Source organism: Nannospalax galili, unplaced genomic scaffold, assembly GCF_000622305.1.
Source record: "Nannospalax galili isolate Female #2095 unplaced genomic scaffold, S.galili_v1.0 scaffold1250, whole genome shotgun sequence".
In the NCBI taxonomy this organism is placed as follows: domain Eukaryota; kingdom Metazoa; phylum Chordata; class Mammalia; order Rodentia; family Spalacidae; genus Nannospalax; species Nannospalax galili.
In genome coordinates, this window is record NW_008328704.1 from 1,710,900 (window position 1) to 1,728,633 (window position 17,734).

The following is a 17,734-nucleotide window of genomic DNA, read 5'->3' on the forward strand; positions in this document are numbered from 1 at the left end:
GTAAGTGCACCGTATCATGCAGTGCCTGCGGAGGTCAGAAGAGGCTGTCGGATCCCCTGAGATTGGAGTTACAGACAGTTGTTAGCTGTCATGTGGGTGCCGGGACAAACCCAGGTCTTCTGCAAGAACAGCCAATGTTCTTAACTGCTGAGCCATCTCTCCAGCCCCCAAAGGAGGATTCTTTAGCAGCAAAAGCCAAGTTTATTAAAAAAAGGATGACAAAACAGGCTTTAAAAACATAGCATACAAAATGAAACATCTTAATTAAAAATTCTTCATGACAGAAAAAAAAAATGCCTAGGCCAAAGGGAAAAAAGGTTTTCACAGCAGGAACCAGTGTGGGTCTGAGCTGCCCTCTGATGGCTAGGGCAAGCTCAACCCAACTCTGAGGTTTCGCAGGAGTTCCAAGGCCAAGTTGGAAAGTTCAGCAAGCCCTATACCCTGCTCCATCCAGCAGGCAACCTGGGATGCAGATGTCTGGGGACAGACATGGTGGCTTTGCATAGTCTGGAGTAAGACAATCACAGATTGCCACATGCAGGAACACATTCTGAAATGAGTTACCAATGGGATTTGGTCCCTGCATCAGGCACGAGGAGAAGGTCAGATCAGAGTGCAGTTCCCACTGCACCCCTGCAGGGGTGGACGGGTGTCATGTCCTTGGATGTGCTCTGACCACCATTCGGTTTTTATAGCTCAAAAATACGTGGGCCCTAGACTTCAAGTATTGGCACTCTGGCCACCAACCAACTTCATTTTATTGTGTTCCCCCTTTTTCCTTCTTCAGTGCTGGGGAGAGAACCCAGGGCTTTGCACATGGCAGGCAAGTGCTCTACCATCTACCTCTACGTTCCTTGCTCTCCAGTTCATTCGTGGCCTGACTCCTAGTTCAGTGCTCTCTCAGAGGGTCTGGCTTTGATCCTTTGCAATTTGGCAGTGACTCACTGTTGGGGGCTGGGATGTATCAGCTCGTGTTGACGTGACCTTACAGCATTCATAGACACTTGGATCTTCTTCTGTTAGTGTGGCGCTTTTTTTTTTTTCTTTTTTTTTGTCTTTTTGAGACAGGGTCTCCCTGTAGCCCCCAGCTGGCCTGGAACTCACTATGTAGACCAGGCTGGCCTCGAACTCACAAAGATCCGCCTGCCTCTGCCTCCTGAGTGCTGGGATTAAAGGCGTGCGCCACCACGCTTGGCCTTAGTGTGGCACTTTTCATACATGGTGGAAACCAAGAAATATGTGTGGAATACTCAGAAGTTAAGGGACTGGGAGAAAGAAAAAGACCAGAATCTTTTCTGTACACGTAGAACAAAAGTCACTACCCTGGTGTTTTTCCTCCCTGTACGTAGTAAAGCGAGGAGGAAGGGACCTGGTGGTCAGAGCATGAGGTCAGAGGCTGGCGGTCTTGAGGACTGGTGTTGGATATGACTATAGCACTTTCTTGTTCCCCCTGGAATTCACATAAGGTTGAATGTCAGTTCATGTCATTACATGGGAAAGTTCTGAAATAGGCACGTGTTCCAGAAACTGCTTGATGTTCATAATACTTGTATAGCACATACACGCCTTGAGTTCAGGGCTGCACCCACATTCCTTCTGGGCTCGAACAAAGGCCACAGCCCAGTTGGGAGCCACGCAGGGAGGCTGAGCTGAGGGAGCTGCTCTACCTCGCTTGCCGGTTCAGTTTCTGTGTGGCAGCCGCTTTCCACACTGAGATGCAGTTGGACATGGGTATCTCTTCTGGGAACTGGAATTCCACTTCTGGAAGGACATCACTCTCTTTAGTCTCCATGTAACTTACTAGAGTGTCCCTGAGGCTGCAAACCAAGAACAAGAGACGGTGTTTATAATACAGGGCTAGTCAGTGGTCACTCTTTCCAGTCATCATGAGGACCAAGGAGCTTGCCAAGACCAGACATGCTGAGAATCTGCTTATGTCAGCTAAGAGCTGAGCCCCTGAACTGGTCTGGAAGCCCAGGCCCAAGAGTCCTGGCGGATGGAACTGGCCTTTGCACACAGATGGCTCTGAGCACTGCTACTGTGAATAGTAGGGTTGTGTAGAAGGTGAAGCCTTAGCGGTGTGTTCTCTTAGTCTCATAGTAACACACTGCAAATTGTCCAGGAAGGGGGGCGGTAAAGATCTGACTAAGTTCAAAGAATACAAATGCATCAGTTGTGTACCATATAGTGTCTGGGAAGAAGAGAGCAGTATAGACTAGATTAATGAGGAAAGCTGGAGTCTGAATGTTTAAACAGTGAAGTGGCCAGCAAGGCAGTACACCTGTCATCCCAGCAGAGGAGGATCAAGTTGTTGGCTTGCCTGGGCTACATAGACCTAGTCTCAAAAATCAGAGACAGAGAGCAATAGCCCACTTTAATCTTTGCCTCACACTACACATAAAAGTAAATTGACTGCTGGGCATGGTGGCTCACACCTTTAATCCAAGCACTTGGGAGGCAGAGGCAGGCGGATCTCTGTGAGTTCAAGGCCAGCCTGGTCTACATAGCGAGTTCCAAAAAGACCAAAAAAAAAATAAATAAATAAAACAACAAAAGTAAATTGGCCAACAAAGCAGATGCACAGCATAGAACTACTGCACAGCAGGAGAGAAGAGAAGGCCGCTTCAATAGCTTGGGTGCTGAGCAAAAGCCTGGGAGCATTTGTAACAATCAAAGGGTAATTTCTGGTTTGGTTTTTTTTTTTTTTTTTTTTTTGGTTTTTTGGGTTTTTTTTGGTCTTTTTTGAGACAAGGTCTCCCTGTAGCCCCAGCTGTCCTGGAACTCACTGTAGACCAGGCTGGCCTTGAACTCACAGAGATGCACCTGCTTCTGCCGCCCAAATGCCGGGATTAAAGGCGTGCACCACCACACCTGGCTAATTTCTGTTTCATATGAAGAGCTTCTACAGATCATTAAAGAAGAGATAAACAGCCTGCAAAGAAAGTAACCAAAAGCTATCAAGAGGTGATTCAGAGCATCATAAACACACTGCTGATAAATGTAAAAACTGTGCCCAGCCATTAAGTACCTAGAAAGTAGGACAATCAAGAGGAAAGGAGATACTGGTTTTCTGGCTCTTAGATTGGCACAGGTGCAAGCCTTGGCTAATCATGTGTATTCTGCAGCCTTGACACATTGGGTACCTTATCCCACCAACTGAAGATGTATGTCTGATGGACATAGTAAGTCTACTTGTTATAAGGAAAGTATATGACTTCAGTAGGTGGTCAAGACAGGATCTTATGTGGTCCAGGCTGGCCTCAAATTTGCTATGTAGATGAAGAAGCTTGAACTTCTGATTCTTCCAGAATGCTGGGACTACAGGTGTGCGTCGTAATGCCTCATTTATGCAATACTGATCTAACCCAGGGATTTTTGCATGTTAAACAAACACGCTACCGATGAACTGTATGTCCTCCCTCCCTTCTTACCTCCCTCCCTCCATGTGTGTGATATGTGCATGTGTGCATATGCACATGTATTCAGAGACTAAAGGATGATGTTGGGTATCTTTCTCTATTGTTCTCTACCTTAACTTCGAGACAGTGTCTGTCCCTGAACCTGGAACTTACTTTTTTGTCACCTGGACTGGCTGGACACAAGCGTCCTGGATCTGTTCTCTGCACCTATTCCCAGTGCTGGTAGTACAGGCAAACAGCCACACCCAGCTTTCTACGTAGGTGCTGGGGATTTAAATTCAGGTCCTCGCGCTTGCACAGCAAGTGCTGTTACTTACTGGACCATTTCTCTAGCCCCCTAGCTCATGTTTTTAAAACTCTCAAGATTAAAGTCAGAGTCAGTGTCAGGTTCAGTGGAAATGAAAAATCAGCAGGAAATGGGTCTTGGGTAAGGCAGGACTATTTTGATATCCACGGGAGGTCAGAGAGGTGACAGAACATTCTGCAGCCCCCGGCCAGCAGCTGCACAAGGCCATACCTCCACTTGGGGTTGAAGCTGCCCTCGGCCTGGGGCCTCCTGAGCTTCAGCACAATCATTTCATGGAGCTCCAGGAGGAAGGCGTCCAGGCTTGCCTCATTCAGGAATGTGCTGAGGAGCCTGGCATGCTGCTGGCTGAGGTCTTTTTTGTACTCCACACTGATCTCCTGGAACGGCTCCTAAAATGAAGGATGAACAAATGGTGCATTAAGACCTGGGAAGAGTGGGGCTGCTCCCTCCGTCAGGAAAAGCAGACGGCAGATGCAGAACCCACCTTCTTCAGTCGCAGCCGCTGTTCTGACTTATAGGCAGACAGGAACTGCCAGAGGGCAATGGTGTGTCTCAGCTGACATCTGTTTAAGGCCTGAAATAGGAACAGAAACTGGAGTTGGAGCATGTGTGAGTCTGTTGTCTCAAGCGTGCTGTGTGCATGGTGGACCGGCTGGCCGTGGGGTGCTCTTCTGCTTTTCCGGAGTGCCTGCATGGGTGCATGGTGGTATTCTGGTAGGAAGCAGGAGCCATTTACTGTGCAAAGCCTTCCACTGTTTTTTTGAGACATGGTCTCGCTAGGTAAGTAGCTCATTATGGCTTAGAGCTTATCCTGTAACCCAAGCTTGCCTAGAACTTGCAATCCTCTCGCCTCAGCCTCCTGAGTATTGGGGTTATTGGTATGCACCACCAGGCCTGGTGCTGGGACCTACCTTTAAGACCAGAGTTGTCTGATCACCCATTTGCAAACTGTCTTGGATGTACACCTTCAGGTCCATGCCAGGATCCCCACCAGCTGTGCTCAGGAAACTCAGGGTGACTTCTGTGATAGACAGGGCTTCACAGGTATCGCTGTAGGACTGTAGCTGTCCACTGATGGCACTGATAGCCGAGCTGGGGAGTGGGTTCTGGGGAACCAGATGCAAGACAGGGACCATGGTTGGACTTCTTCCTCACTACGTGAGAAGAGCTTAGCTTTGTCACCGCCTAAGCCACAGTGGACACAGACTCTCCGGAAACCACAACGGTTGATGTTTGGCGTACACTAAGTGCACGCAGCATTCCAGACTCCCATCAAAATAGACACAAATTCACGGGAGCAGAAAACAGCCCTGGGAGGAGACAGCCATTCCTCTCCCTTTCAGTGCTGATATGAAATAGGGGAACACTTAAGTTCTCTCCCCTTCCTTCACCATAAATGGAAGAAACCAGCCCCACCAGATTCTAGTGCATTTAACCTCAACAAGGAAATTTTGTGATCTGCTGTCCTGCTTTCCTCTGTAGAAAGCACTGGGTTCATAGGGTTCCCTGGAGTTCTTAGGGAGGGACAGAGACTGCAGTGCTCACAGCAGACCTGGGATGAGGCTGGAGCCATCCTCGATGGACAGAACCACCCAGCAAATGAGGAGGGTTATGAGCACCTGTGTCATTTTGTTCTTGATGTCCATAAAGAGATGTTCATAGTTCCAGTCACGTCTGTATACCAGGGTGGGTATTCCCTACATCGAGAAAGGAAAGTTTCAGAAATGAAATCGACAGTGGAGCTTGTCAGTAGCCGGCAGGTGCTGCCTTCAGTGGTGACAGTGTGGTGTGCAGCTAGCTGGCACTCCTGCTGGAGCGGGCAGCAGTGTTACCTCAGGGCACCTCTGTTGGAGATACCATCTTTGGAAACCACGACACAGCAGGTGTCAGCCTAGCTACAGTGGGCTCAAGGCATTGCACACAGCTGAGGGGCACAGGAGGTCCAGGAAAAACAGGTTTGGGAGGGTGACATCAAAGTACAGATTGTGGACATGGCAGTCACTCTGCTGGACCCAAGGGCTGTCCCAGTGAATCAGAAATGCCTCTGGGCTCCAATTCACTGCCTAATTGTACGCTATGAGATGACCATATGTATATCTGTGAGAACAGTAAACCTGTGTGTATAGTGTGTCCTACTGGACTGGAAGTAGCACAAGCAGCCAGGTAAAGGGACAGAGATGTGGCAGTACCACTGTGTTCCATAGGGATGTGAGGATTCAGGACTCAGGGCAGGCAAGTGAGTTAAGGCAGCTGGAAAACTGGGCTAGAGCTAGGCCAGAGGGCCTTCTACACCAAATGAAGGGAAGGCAGTGGGATGCCATGCAGGGTGTCCCAACACAGAGAGGACCCAGGGGGCACCGTGACAGACAGCTGAGTGGCAGGCTGTGGCACTTAAAGGATGAGGACATGCAGCAGGAACACAGCCGGAACCTGGTTCAGACTGCTGAGGGATGGCAACAATGGCAGGGCTCCTTGGTGGTGCCATTAACTAGAGTAGAGACCTAGTGGTGAGTCTGTCCACTCGAGGCTGCCTGTGGGGCACTGAGGTGCAGATGCTGGTATTGAAAAGCTCAGGATCCTCACCAACAAAGGCTGATGAGGCAATGGCCACAGATGCTTTGGTAGGAGGGAGATGACACAGATGTGACAGTGGGAGGCCTAGTGTACTCCAGTCATGGAGTACTGTTCATGACAGACACAGCAAGCACATATCTAGCAGCAGGCTCAGCCTACCTTGAGGGTCAGCCTGGGCTTGCCCTGGAGGAAGCGGCTACTGATCTGCCGCTGGATCTTCTCCAGGTCAAACTCCTGTGAGGTTTCCCCACCTTGCTGCACTTGGTACTGGCAGTTGGAGAGAATCAGTGGAGTCAGGTCCCGCTCCACCTCGTAGCTGATGACGTGCAGGTCAGCAACCTCAGAGGCATCTACAGAATAGCTGAGGGACACAACGCATGTTTGATGTCGGGCAGACACCTGGGGCCACTCCTCTTTCAGCCTCTGTGGTCTGAGCAGGTGAAGGCTGCATGTGCATGAAGGGAGGGCTCTGTAGAGTGTGGCTGAGGAAGTCTGCTGCGGGAGGAGCTGGAGTTGGCAGGGGCCCTGAGGGGCTGGGGCTGGCTAAGCACCAAACTCTGTTGGCTTGTATACATACCTGTTGTTTTCCTTGGAGAACTTTTCCACTGTATAGACCATTTCATTGTGTAGGCTGATTAAGTAGCTGACTAAGGCAGTTGAACAGAGGCCTGGGCCCTGTCGACGTGGTAGGATGACCTCAAAATCAGCATCCAGATCCAAATCAGAGTGGCAGTAATCTGTATGTAGCTTGATCTCACCTGGAAACAGCAGGGTTATTCCCGGTCAGACAGGCGCTATGCCTCATGCTGCTTCAGCCACAGCTTCAAGGTGAGGGAACAGGAGGCACAGAGACACGGCCGCCCCAGCTAAACACAGAGCCCCTGGGGAGCTAGGTTTTAGGTCCCGCCTCCAACTTTTGAAATGATCTCAACTCCTTCTTGATCCCCAGTTTGTGGACTGAAGACTGAGGGTTTATTTCCGATGTCATCATATTCCCTCAGAGCCTCCATCTGAGCACACTTAGGGGGTTGGCAGTGCTGCACACCAAGTAGGGCATTGGGTGCAACAGGCAGAGCTGAGCTGCAGAGCAGTGTGTGCATGGTGCATCTCACGATACTGTAGGAGGGGACGAGGACGCCTACCATTGGTCTCCAGAGACCGCCTCAGTGCGTTCCATGTGGACAGAAAGATAGCGATTCGATCATGAAACAACTTCCTCAGCCCATCTGTTGAGGAAAGCACTCGGTAAGAGTTCATGGAAACAGCAGCCTGACTGGGTTCCGACCGACACAGTGTGAGCTCTGAATGGAGCCAGCTCTGTGTCTTCCTGCTGCGGCTGAGCCAGACGTGTCTCAGGTTCGGGTCCCTTTACCTCATGCTCAGGGCACCTGTTACTGAGCCCTCATCCCCTCCAGCAACCCTTGAGAACCATCTGTTATATAAAGATTGTCCTGATCTCCTGTTTGAGCTTGGGCAGAGTAATACCTGAACGGTGACTGCTAATAAAACCGCTGATGGAGCTGTATTTGTCTTCTGAAGCATTCTGGAACTGTTTCACTAGATCTCTTTGCAGGGCCAAAATCTCAGGCAAGAATTTCACCAGCCTAAGTTCTGCTTCCTGGAGAAGGGAGGAGGGTTTAGTAGCAATGCCTATACTTACCTAAGAAAGGCTATTAGGTGTGTAGATAGATGCTGGGTATACTGGGGGGACTGGATCTGGGACATTTCATTTATAAGGTCAACCTTCCACTTTATACAGCAATACACCTTCAGGCTCAGAGATAGGTGAAGCGTCAATTTGATCTTTCTGTTGGCACCTACAAGAGGCTTGAACTGTCAGATACCATTTCCCAGAGTCCTGACCTCCTGAACCAAAAGTCAAACCTGTGTGCCAAATCCAGTAAGAGAGAGCTGCTCCAAAGACTGTGCAAAAGTTAACTTAGAATGGATCAATACCTAAGATCTGAAACTGCTAGAAGAACAGGAGCGACATGCTGGTGTCAACGACGGTTTTCTGGGTAAGGAACCCAGAAGTACAGACTGGTAACTGAACACCTGTACAGCAAAGCAAAGAATCAGCAGGGTGAAGACACAACTGCAGAATGGGAAAAAAGAGCTGCCGTGCATGACCAGGGTTAACATCAGAATATGTAAGCTTCTCGAGAACTTAGCGAACAGCTAATCTAACTAAAGATGGGAAAATGATCTGAACAGATACTTCTCAAAGGAATTACAGATGGCCAACAAATATATGAAAAAATGTCCAATATCCTTAACAACCAGGGAAAGGCCAATCAGAGCTACACTGCAATGCCATTTCACCCTGCTCAGAATGCTATTGAAAAAACAGTCAATGATCAATATTGATCAGGATGTGGAGATAAAGGGATCCACACACTGTCAGTTGGAGTGTAACTGAGAACAACTGTTCCAACAAACAGTATGAAGGTCCTCAGAGAACTAAAGCCTCAACTACCACATGATCCAGCCATGCTACAGACCCCAAAGAATGAAACCAGCACACCAAAGAGACACGTGCGTGCCCATGTTTACCGACAGGATGTCGGCCTAGGTGCCTATCAGCAGATGAACGGCCGGAATACATCTGGTGTATACACAGGGGAGAATACTCAGCCACAGAGCATAAGATGAATGGAATCCTGCCATCTGAAGAATGGGTAGAATTGGTCTGGAGTACGCTGTGTTAAGTCAGACACAGAAAGAGAAATACCATATGTTCTCTCTCCCATGTAGACACTAAAGGTGCAGGTTAGAGATTGAGACGGGAGAGGGTAGGAGGAGGGTGGCAAAAGCGAGGCTGGATTCATCAGTACGTGCTGTGTATGTGTGGAAACGTCCCACTGAACCCCTTAATGTGTATAATTAGCATGTCTTCATAGCAAGGACAGTTCAAAAAATAAAGAGAAAGAAATGGTCCTTTGGGCCCATGTGACTTTCGTGAAAAGCTGTTGGGAGCAAAGAGCTAGTGTTTAAGCAGCAGTGGCTGTTGTTCCAGAGCTCTAGACCTAAGCTTCCTCACAGAAAACTATGTGAGATCGAAGCCACAGCACAGCCAGGAGCTGTGTGAGCATCAAAAGATTTTGGATCAGTTTGCTAGCTGAGCACTGTTCCCCAGGGAAGCCGTGAGAAGACTGTGAACAGGAGCGCCAGTGGATAACAGGAACTGTGTATTTCCAAGGCCAGTGGACAGGGCTGCCACGTCTCATGGCTCCCCAACCTCTCCCAACACACACTCCTAACTCCAGTCTGTGCCCAGATGCTTTAGAAACAAGGAAGGATTCTTTTTCCTTCTTAAAGTTTTGGAGTCACTACAGCAGACACTATAGGTGGCCAACTGCTCCCAGACAAAGATGAAGAAGCAGCTGGATGCCTGTGGCCTGTTCATTCTTGCTGAGTGGCAGGGCCCTCCTCAGATTACCACGGACCCTCAACTCATGTGGATTTTACCTGTGCCTTGACACTTCAGACAGCCCGTGACCGGACAGACCTGGAGACCTCTCCTTTCTCCATGAGGCTCTTGCTCCTGACATTCTATTAGAGCCACAGCATTGGCAGCTGGCTGGAGTTCTGGCTCTAGGAACCATTATTCTAAACAAGGATCTAGGGTCTCCGGCTTCCCAGGGGCTATCTGCACAGACAAAGTAAGGCTGACCAAAAGTCACCGCACCTTCTGGAGGAACTTCCAGAGGACAGGCACGGCCTCCTTGCCATTCTTCTGCTCTACGATGTGCTGGAGGTACTCCACTGTGATCTTCTTCTTACAGCTCCATATCTTCGAGCAGTGAACCACACTTTTCTGGGGTAGGTGGGGCAGGAAGGTCGCTGGGTCCCCATATATGATTTTAGCCACAGGGTTGGAGCTGATGCGCTCATCTTGGCTGATGAGAGCATTTACAGTTGGCAGGGTTTTGTCGAGATGCTGGATGGAGAAATGATGCAGAACTGGAGAAGTGAGACATGGCCACACACAGGCTGAGCCCTAGACTTCACCAGTGGCTTATCTTCGGGACTGACCTACTTGGGTGCTTCCAAACATGGGGACTAAGAGGCCTGATTCACTGTGCTGCTCTCGTCTCCTGACTTAATGCCCGGCTGTGCTGAGTGTTTCTCAATGTTCTTGCCTGAGGGGAGTGATCCATCTGTGACAGCTGTTTATGCTAGCAGGTCTCTGTAGGACAGCCTATTCTCCGACCTGCACACACAAGCTAGGGCAGGGGTGCACCACTCCCTACCCCACACCAATACAGATCTCAAAATGTAGTAACATTTTCTTCCCATTGACACTTTGAATGATTTTTTTCGGAGTTTGGGTGTAGTTCAATGTTAATATCTGCATAGCGTGTACGAGGCCCTTGGTTCCACCCCCAGCAACAGCATTTTTGCTTCCTACCCTCACATCCTATTGTTCATAGAAACTGATGGTGAGCGAGCTGCTGCCCTAGGAAGAGAACACTGAAGTCTGAGGCTCAGCAGAGGCTCCTCAGTCCTTTCCCAAGGGTGGTGGGCCCAGGCTCCTCAGGACATGTGTAGGAATGACTTAGGAAATGGACAGAATCTCGACTAATGACTTTTTTTTTGGTCTTTTTTGAGATGGGGTTGACTTGTAGCCCCAGCTGGCCTGGAACTCACTATGTAGACCAGGCTGGCCTTGAACTCACAGAGATCCGCCTGCTTCTGCCTCCTGAGTGCTGGAATCAAAGGTGTTCAGTATCATGCCCCACCTGAACTAATGACTTTTAATTAACCTTGACAACTTCAATTTACTACTCCACCTCAAAAAAGATAATGAAGGATGTGGATGTGCTTGAGGATGAGCATATCTGGCTGCTGAATGACAGCATCTGCCACGAGCACGGTGAAGACTGGGGAAGGAGCTTGGCATTGTGTGCCTGAGGTATTCTACAGCCAGGCCGGAAAGGCAGGCTGGTCTGAGAAGACAAGGGTGGATTCAGCTTGTCATTCCCCAACTGAAGCTGGAGAAACTGGTCTGAATAAAATTGTGAATGAGGCCTGACTGAAGGCACGGTTCCAGGCAGTTCCAGGGCACAGACAGCTCCAAAAATGGGGACCGGTGTCCTCAGAGCTCAGGCCCACTCTTAAAAACTAAATTTCGTAGTTGGCTGTTCTGTACAGGTATAACTGTAATGTTGGTGTAGTAACACCACAGAGATGTGTGAGACACCCCACCCCCATCCTGGACAGAGGTGTTGAACGACCACCAGCCCTCACCTCCAGTTCAGGCAGAAGAAGAGCTTCGACGTGCTTCTCCCAGTTGTTTCTGTACCCTTTGGTTGACAGTTCAGCATTAAAATTCAAAGTCCCTACAAGCAAAATAAGACTGTGTGGGTTGTCAAGAACAAGGGCCACAGCAGACTGCATGTAGTGAGCTCCAACTAGAAAGGTTTTGTACGGGGAAAGTACCTTCCTAACCACCCCAAACCACCCCGAGGATGCCGGACAGTCCCTGCTGCCACTGCTTAGCCACTGATGATGTGATGATACCTCAGAATCCCTCTGACTCCCACTGTCATTCTGAAGTCACCTGAACAAAATTACTAAGGATAACTTAAAATCACAAGCCCAGGAGCAGAGTGACAGTGGCCAGTGCTGCCAGTGCCACCACCAGTCACCATCAGTCACCCCAGCTGCTGCCTTCGGCCTGCAGGCAGAGCAGACAAGAGGCTTTCAACACTAAGGTTTCACTAGCCAGGAAACACCCTGTGATGCTGGCTGTGGGAGGAAGCCCCTGGAGGAGCAAGTTCTCTAGTCATGTACAAGGGCCTTGGTTCAATCCCTAGCACCACCAAAACAAAAAGATTTTTTGCAGTTAAGAACATAAACTCACTCTCTTAATAATGCCATTACTCAGTGACATTTATTAACTTATCCTACAGATTTTTCTTATGTTGATTTAAATGCTTAGAACAGAAATAGCTCAGTTTGGTAGTCTGCTTTTTCCTATGTAACAAAGTGTACAGATGGAGACATTAGGTCAGTTGTGGACTATGGTCACTCCGGCAGTTTGAGGAAAGCAGAAGCTGGGGTAGTGACTGATTCTTGGACACACATCCCCTGCTTTGGATGACACATGTCTCCAGTATAGTAGGTTTGCGTTTGTGTATAAGTATTCCCAAGTAGCAAATACCAAAGATCCTGGTCAGGTGTGTGGTGAAGGGCCACAGCCAACTCTTCTGCTCTCCAGAAAGAGCTCATGCTTTTGTCGCCCCTCTCCTCTCTTTTTTATTTGAAAAAGGATTTTACTTTGAAGCCCAGGCTGGCTCTGTACTCATAGCCATCCTCCTTCCTCAACCTCCCTAGTCCTGGAAGTAGAGGCTGCCAGGCCCAGCTCGAATTTGTGGGCTTTACTCACTTGGGGCCACGGGAAGTGATCCCTAGCCCAGCGTAGAGATCATCCCCTTTGCTTACTCTGGCCAAACACAGGGTGCTGCTCCTTGAGGAAGCGGCACAGGACGAGGTGCACCACGTGGGTGGTCTCGTCAGCAGTCTTGCCCAGCATCTTGGTCAGCTGCTCCAGGTCTCTCTGGATGTGCTGCTGTAGGAAGCCCTGTGGGTCCTGGACCTGAGGCTTAATGATCTCCATCAGGGCCTGGGAGACAGGTAAGGAGAAAAACGCTCAAGGGATCTCGTGTGCAGATGGGGTGATGTGTTTAGGGGAGAGAGGCCAAGCAGAACACCAGCTTTGAGATGGAGGCTGGCTTCTGCAGTGAAGCCAGAGAGATCTCGGCAGAGGTGGGAGGAGCATCCAGCAGCTGGCTTTGCTGTTACCTGACAAAGACCTGAACCCTGCACTCTGTGCCCTCTTGGCTAGTGTTAGCGTGGAGGAAACACAGTTTCTTTGCTTCCTTCTCTAGGGCTGCAAAGAGTATGCACATGACCTAGGATCCCAACAACCTTCCCGAGCCCAGGTGTGGAGTGGGGAGTAGCTGCACCCTGAAAGGGGACTTTATAATCTGATCCTTATGCCTCGCATACAGGTACTAAGATGTCACACTGTCCCCCATAAATGCAGACAACTGGTTGGTTGGGATAGGTTCAGTGAGCTCTTGCCTCACATTCATGAGGCCCTGCATTCATCTAGAGCACTGTGAAAAGCAAAATGAAAGTGTATTCATTAAAAGAATAAAGTGGATTTTACATCATCTGAAAAGTATTCCACTATCCCATCCTGTGCCACGGTGGGAAACATTAGGTGATGTTAAGTTAGTGCTACCTGGTGGATTAGGTGCCAAGAGCGCGTCTCAGAATCCACAAGTGGAGGTGAGGCTGTTTAAACAAAAGGGCGGGCAGAGAACCACAGTAGGTCCTCCCTCTAGTGGCTGAAGACAGCCCTGGGCAGTAGCTTGCTCTGCATACCTCGCGATTCTGAGTGGCCCCCAAAAGCAGAGCCAGATGAGTGAGTAATCGGGTAAGGATGAAGACCACTGGAGACAGTCCCCGGTCAGATGCCACTGCTGCACCAACAGGCTGTGGGTTGCCCAACACGTGGCCAGTCTGAGTTCTGTCCTCATTGCTTCTGGAAAGGACAAGAAGAGACAGGGGCACACCTCACATTCTCAGGACTTGAAGAGAGGGTGCCAAGTTTCAAGAAAAATATTAAAAGTCTTTCTTCTACAAAGCCTAGGCCACCTGCCTATGAGTTTTTTTCCTAAACTCACCTTTATGGCTGACCAATTCCCCCCACCTCCCCAAGCTGTAAAGTGGCTACATAAGTGGCTTCTGGAGCTGATCCCTGGGAAGGCTTGGGAGGAGCACTCATTCATCTGTCTCAGGGCAGCTAGAATTTGGGACATTTTACATCAACACAGGTGTTTTCCACATTCTTCTCATTTCCCAAATCAAGAACTAGGATCCAAGGACTAGCAGATGTCTTATATCATGTTCAGGTGAGAGATGCAGTATGATACAGTCAGCTGCAAGGATACTGCAGTGTCACGGGCATTCTGTGATGTTATGGGGACAGACACCCACTTGCTAGATACTACAGTGTCACTGCATTCTGTGAGTTACGGGACACTCAGCTGCCAGATACTACAGTATCACTGCATTCTGTGAGTTACGGGACACCCAGCTGGAGTATCTCAAGCTTTGATAACACCAGAAGCACCAGAATGCTTGGTGCCTACAGACAGGCCACCAGCCAGTCCTCAGGGAGCCATCAGTTGTATTGTGCTAAGATTATGGGATCAGACTTTCATGTGGACTCTACAGTCTGCTACAACAGGTCCTCTGTCCCTGTAGACCCAAACAATTGCAAACCAAAAGTATTTTAAAAAGTTTGTTAGTACTGAAGATGGACAAGTTTGCTTTCTTGTCATGATTCCCTAAACAATAAATACAGTAGAACCTTTGCACAGGACTTACACTCTGACAGGTACTGTAAAGAATCTAGATGACTTAGCCCATTCAGGAGGATGTGTAGTATAGTTCTGTCCAGAAACTATGCCATTTTATATGTGGGAGTTGAGCACCTTCAGATCTTAGAATGTGGTGTCCCAGAACCCACTCCTCACATATACCAAAGCATGATGGCGATGTTCGACAAGTCTGAGTCTGTGTCCTTCATTTTTCTCATATTTTGAAAAATAAAAACAAGCCAGATGTGGTGGCACACCTCTGCAATTCTATCAGAGGCTGAGACAGGAGGATTGTTATAAGTTCAAGACAGGCCTGGGCCACGTAGCAAGTACCAGATATCCAGGGCCTCAATGTGAGACCCTGTTCCAAAAACCACAAACACATACACACACACACACACACACACACACACACACACGCAGAGAGAGAATGAGACAGAGACACACAGAGAGAGAGAAAGACAGCAGAGAGAGACAGCAGAGAGACAGAGACAGAGAGACAGAGAGAGAGGAGAAAGGAGAGAGAGAGAGAGACAGCAGAGAGACAGAGACAGAGAGACAGAGAGAGAGGAGAAAGACTTTTCCAGAAACAATGAAGACATGTTGGGAAACCCGTAGCCCATTGGTATAGCCGTGGTGTCTGACCAAGGAGTGTCCCTAGTGGGGACATCCTCATGTAATTTACTCATTTGGCTATGCTTTTGGAAGCCCCTCACAAGAGGGGGGGGAGATAGAGGGAGAGGAAGGGAAGTAGGGATGGAGGGAGGGAGGGAAGAGAGAGATGCTACAAGTACAAGTGTGATGACAGCGCTGAAGTAGAGAGAGATCCATTTTCCGTTTTTCAAACATAAATGTCTTGGAATCAGGTCATGTCTTTATGGCAAACATTTTTCTATAGGGAGTGAGTCAAGGCCTTAATGGAACACATCTGTATTAATAAGTATTAATGTATAGACCACTGTGTGTCTAAAACCAGTGACCGAACACCATGTAGTTAGCTAATGACAGGCCTTGGCTCTGGTGCTCCATGTGACATAGATCCAAGTGTACAACAGCCTCTGTGAATCTAGTTAGTGACAGTTTAGCAGATAGAGCAGATACAGTCCCGTAGCCCAAGCCTCACTGCTAGGAAAGAAATAACAGCCTACATACTTGATCATCTCGAAGCCCTTGTTCGGTACATGACTGAGGCCTCCGATCTGAATACCGCAGTCCACACAGAAGCTCTGCTCCATTGGCATGCCACACTGCGGTAAACAGACAGCACAGCTTTATGCACAAATGCCACCATGTACTGACGTTGCTCTGCCACTGGAGGTTGCTGTGATCACTTCCTCTGTACATATATATTTTGGGGGTGTGGTGGAGATGTGGGGACAGGGTAGACACGTACTGCATACTTAGCCCTGCTCCTTCCTGTGTCAGCCACTCCTGTCCTGGATAGGGCTTCATCTGTGTTGGTCACTCCTGTTTTAGGTAGGGCTTCTCTATCTAACACAGGAAAATCCTGTCACTCCCTTCCAGCCTGATTTTCTTACATAGGTTGGAGATTGTTTGGTTGGTTGGTTTTAGTTTTTGGAGATAGGGTCTCCCTGTAGCCTCAGCTGGCCTGGAACTTGCTGTGTAGACCAGGCTAACCTTGAGCTCATATAGATTCGCCTGCCTCTGCCTCCTAAGTGCTGAGACTAAAGGTGTGGGCCACCACGTCCAGCTAAATTGGAGCGTTTTCAAAGAGCATCAGTTATTTTTATTCTATGTGTATGAATATAGAATTCATAGAATATATTGCCTACATGTGTGTTAGTGTACCCATGTCCTGCAGTACCCATGGGTCAGAAGAGGACATCAGATACCTTGGAACTGGAGTTATGGATGGTTGTCAGCCCGCCATGTGGGTGCTGGGAATTGAACCCAGGTCCTCTGCAAGAGCAGCCAGTGCTCCTAACTGCTGAGCCGTCTCTCCAGCCCCAGAGACTTTTAAGTACTCCCAAGGCTCCCCTTTAAAGTTAAATGGTGTGCCTCTGTACTATGACACATGGCCTGCAGCACGCTAAAACAGCCATAGATCCCTAGACTGCAGAACTCCAAACCTGGAGCAGTTGGGGAGAAACTATGTCTACCTCATGGACAAGGAAGTGACTGAAGTGTAGCGGTGACGTGTTTGGACAGGACCCCTTCATGCCTCTTTACTGAACAGCACGTGTCACTCAGTAAGCACAGGGCCTGAGGTGGTGCCCTGGCATTCACAGATCACTGCAGTTGTTCTTCCCCATGGGCTTACTGTTGGGTCTCTTTCCTATCCAGTGGTGTCCAGACTATATGCCCCTCTCTGGTCAGCAATCCAGCCAACCATCTAGTCAACACATGGCCACACAACAAGGTATGCCACCAACCCCAGCTGCAGGGCCTGAGAGGAAGCAGCGGCTCTTAACCAGCAGCACTTTTGGGTCCTGGTAACCTGTGGCAATGTCTAGGAACTTCCTAGCTTGTCACAGTTGGGGTAGGTGGGAAGTGCTGCTACTGGCATATAGTGAGTAGAGGCCAGGCATGCTGCTAAATGTCCTCCAATGCTTGGAGCAGAATGCCCACAGTGCTGTAGGGAGAAACCATCAGAACATTTAGGCACTTAGTCAGAGTACCCTGAGTGATCCTCAGAACAAGTCTGTGTTCTCCCAGAAAATCAACACCCTGTTTACTCATTCTCTAGCCCCATCTCCTCAACTCTATGTGAACATGCATTCGAGTGTCTACCCACCCACCCAAAAACTATCCAAACCCCCAAACTTACCTCTCCCACAGAACACGGATGACCATTTGGACAAGCTGGTAAGAGAACAACGGGATACACGTTGGCCAGTGAGGGGCCACATGACCCACAGGAGCCCATACCTTTCCCTCTGGCCCTGACCAAATACAACACAGAAGATGTGCTCAGAGACCCCTAGAAGTCAGAGCCATTTGACATGCTGTCCCTAGTGTCTGATGTGTACCTAGTGTTCAGCAATGCAACCACTAGTGGTGAATTCAATTTTAGAAAG

The 17,734-nt window shown here is 49.0% G+C and overlaps 1 protein-coding gene across 6 annotated transcripts in view; it reads right to left on the reverse strand.

The window, feature by feature from the left end:
* Nucleotides 1-181: 181 nt before the first annotated feature.
* Rnf213 (ring finger protein 213) overlaps nucleotides 182-17,734 on the reverse strand; it is a 128,790-nt gene continuing 111,237 nt past the window's right edge. For all 6 annotated transcript variants that reach the window (XM_029561376.1, XM_029561389.1, XM_029561386.1 and 3 more), the window contains 15 exons: nucleotides 17,485-17,519; nucleotides 15,849-15,943; nucleotides 13,696-13,855; nucleotides 12,748-12,928; nucleotides 11,551-11,642; nucleotides 9,989-10,240; nucleotides 7,786-7,918; nucleotides 7,443-7,526; nucleotides 6,878-7,058; nucleotides 6,460-6,661; nucleotides 5,346-5,423; nucleotides 4,638-4,832; nucleotides 4,211-4,300; nucleotides 3,937-4,115; nucleotides 182-1,817 (listed from right to left, as the gene is read on the reverse strand). In XM_029561376.1, the coding sequence (XP_029417236.1) occupies nucleotides 1,664-1,817; nucleotides 3,937-4,115; nucleotides 4,211-4,300; nucleotides 4,638-4,832; nucleotides 5,346-5,423; nucleotides 6,460-6,661; nucleotides 6,878-7,058; nucleotides 7,443-7,526; nucleotides 7,786-7,918; nucleotides 9,989-10,240; nucleotides 11,551-11,642; nucleotides 12,748-12,928; nucleotides 13,696-13,855; nucleotides 15,849-15,943; nucleotides 17,485-17,519 (2,111 nt within the window). In that variant the 3' untranslated portion in view covers nucleotides 182-1,663. The remainder of the gene's footprint in view (nucleotides 1,818-3,936; nucleotides 4,116-4,210; nucleotides 4,301-4,637; nucleotides 4,833-5,345; nucleotides 5,424-6,459; nucleotides 6,662-6,877; nucleotides 7,059-7,442; nucleotides 7,527-7,785; nucleotides 7,919-9,988; nucleotides 10,241-11,550; nucleotides 11,643-12,747; nucleotides 12,929-13,695; nucleotides 13,856-15,848; nucleotides 15,944-17,484; nucleotides 17,520-17,734) is intronic.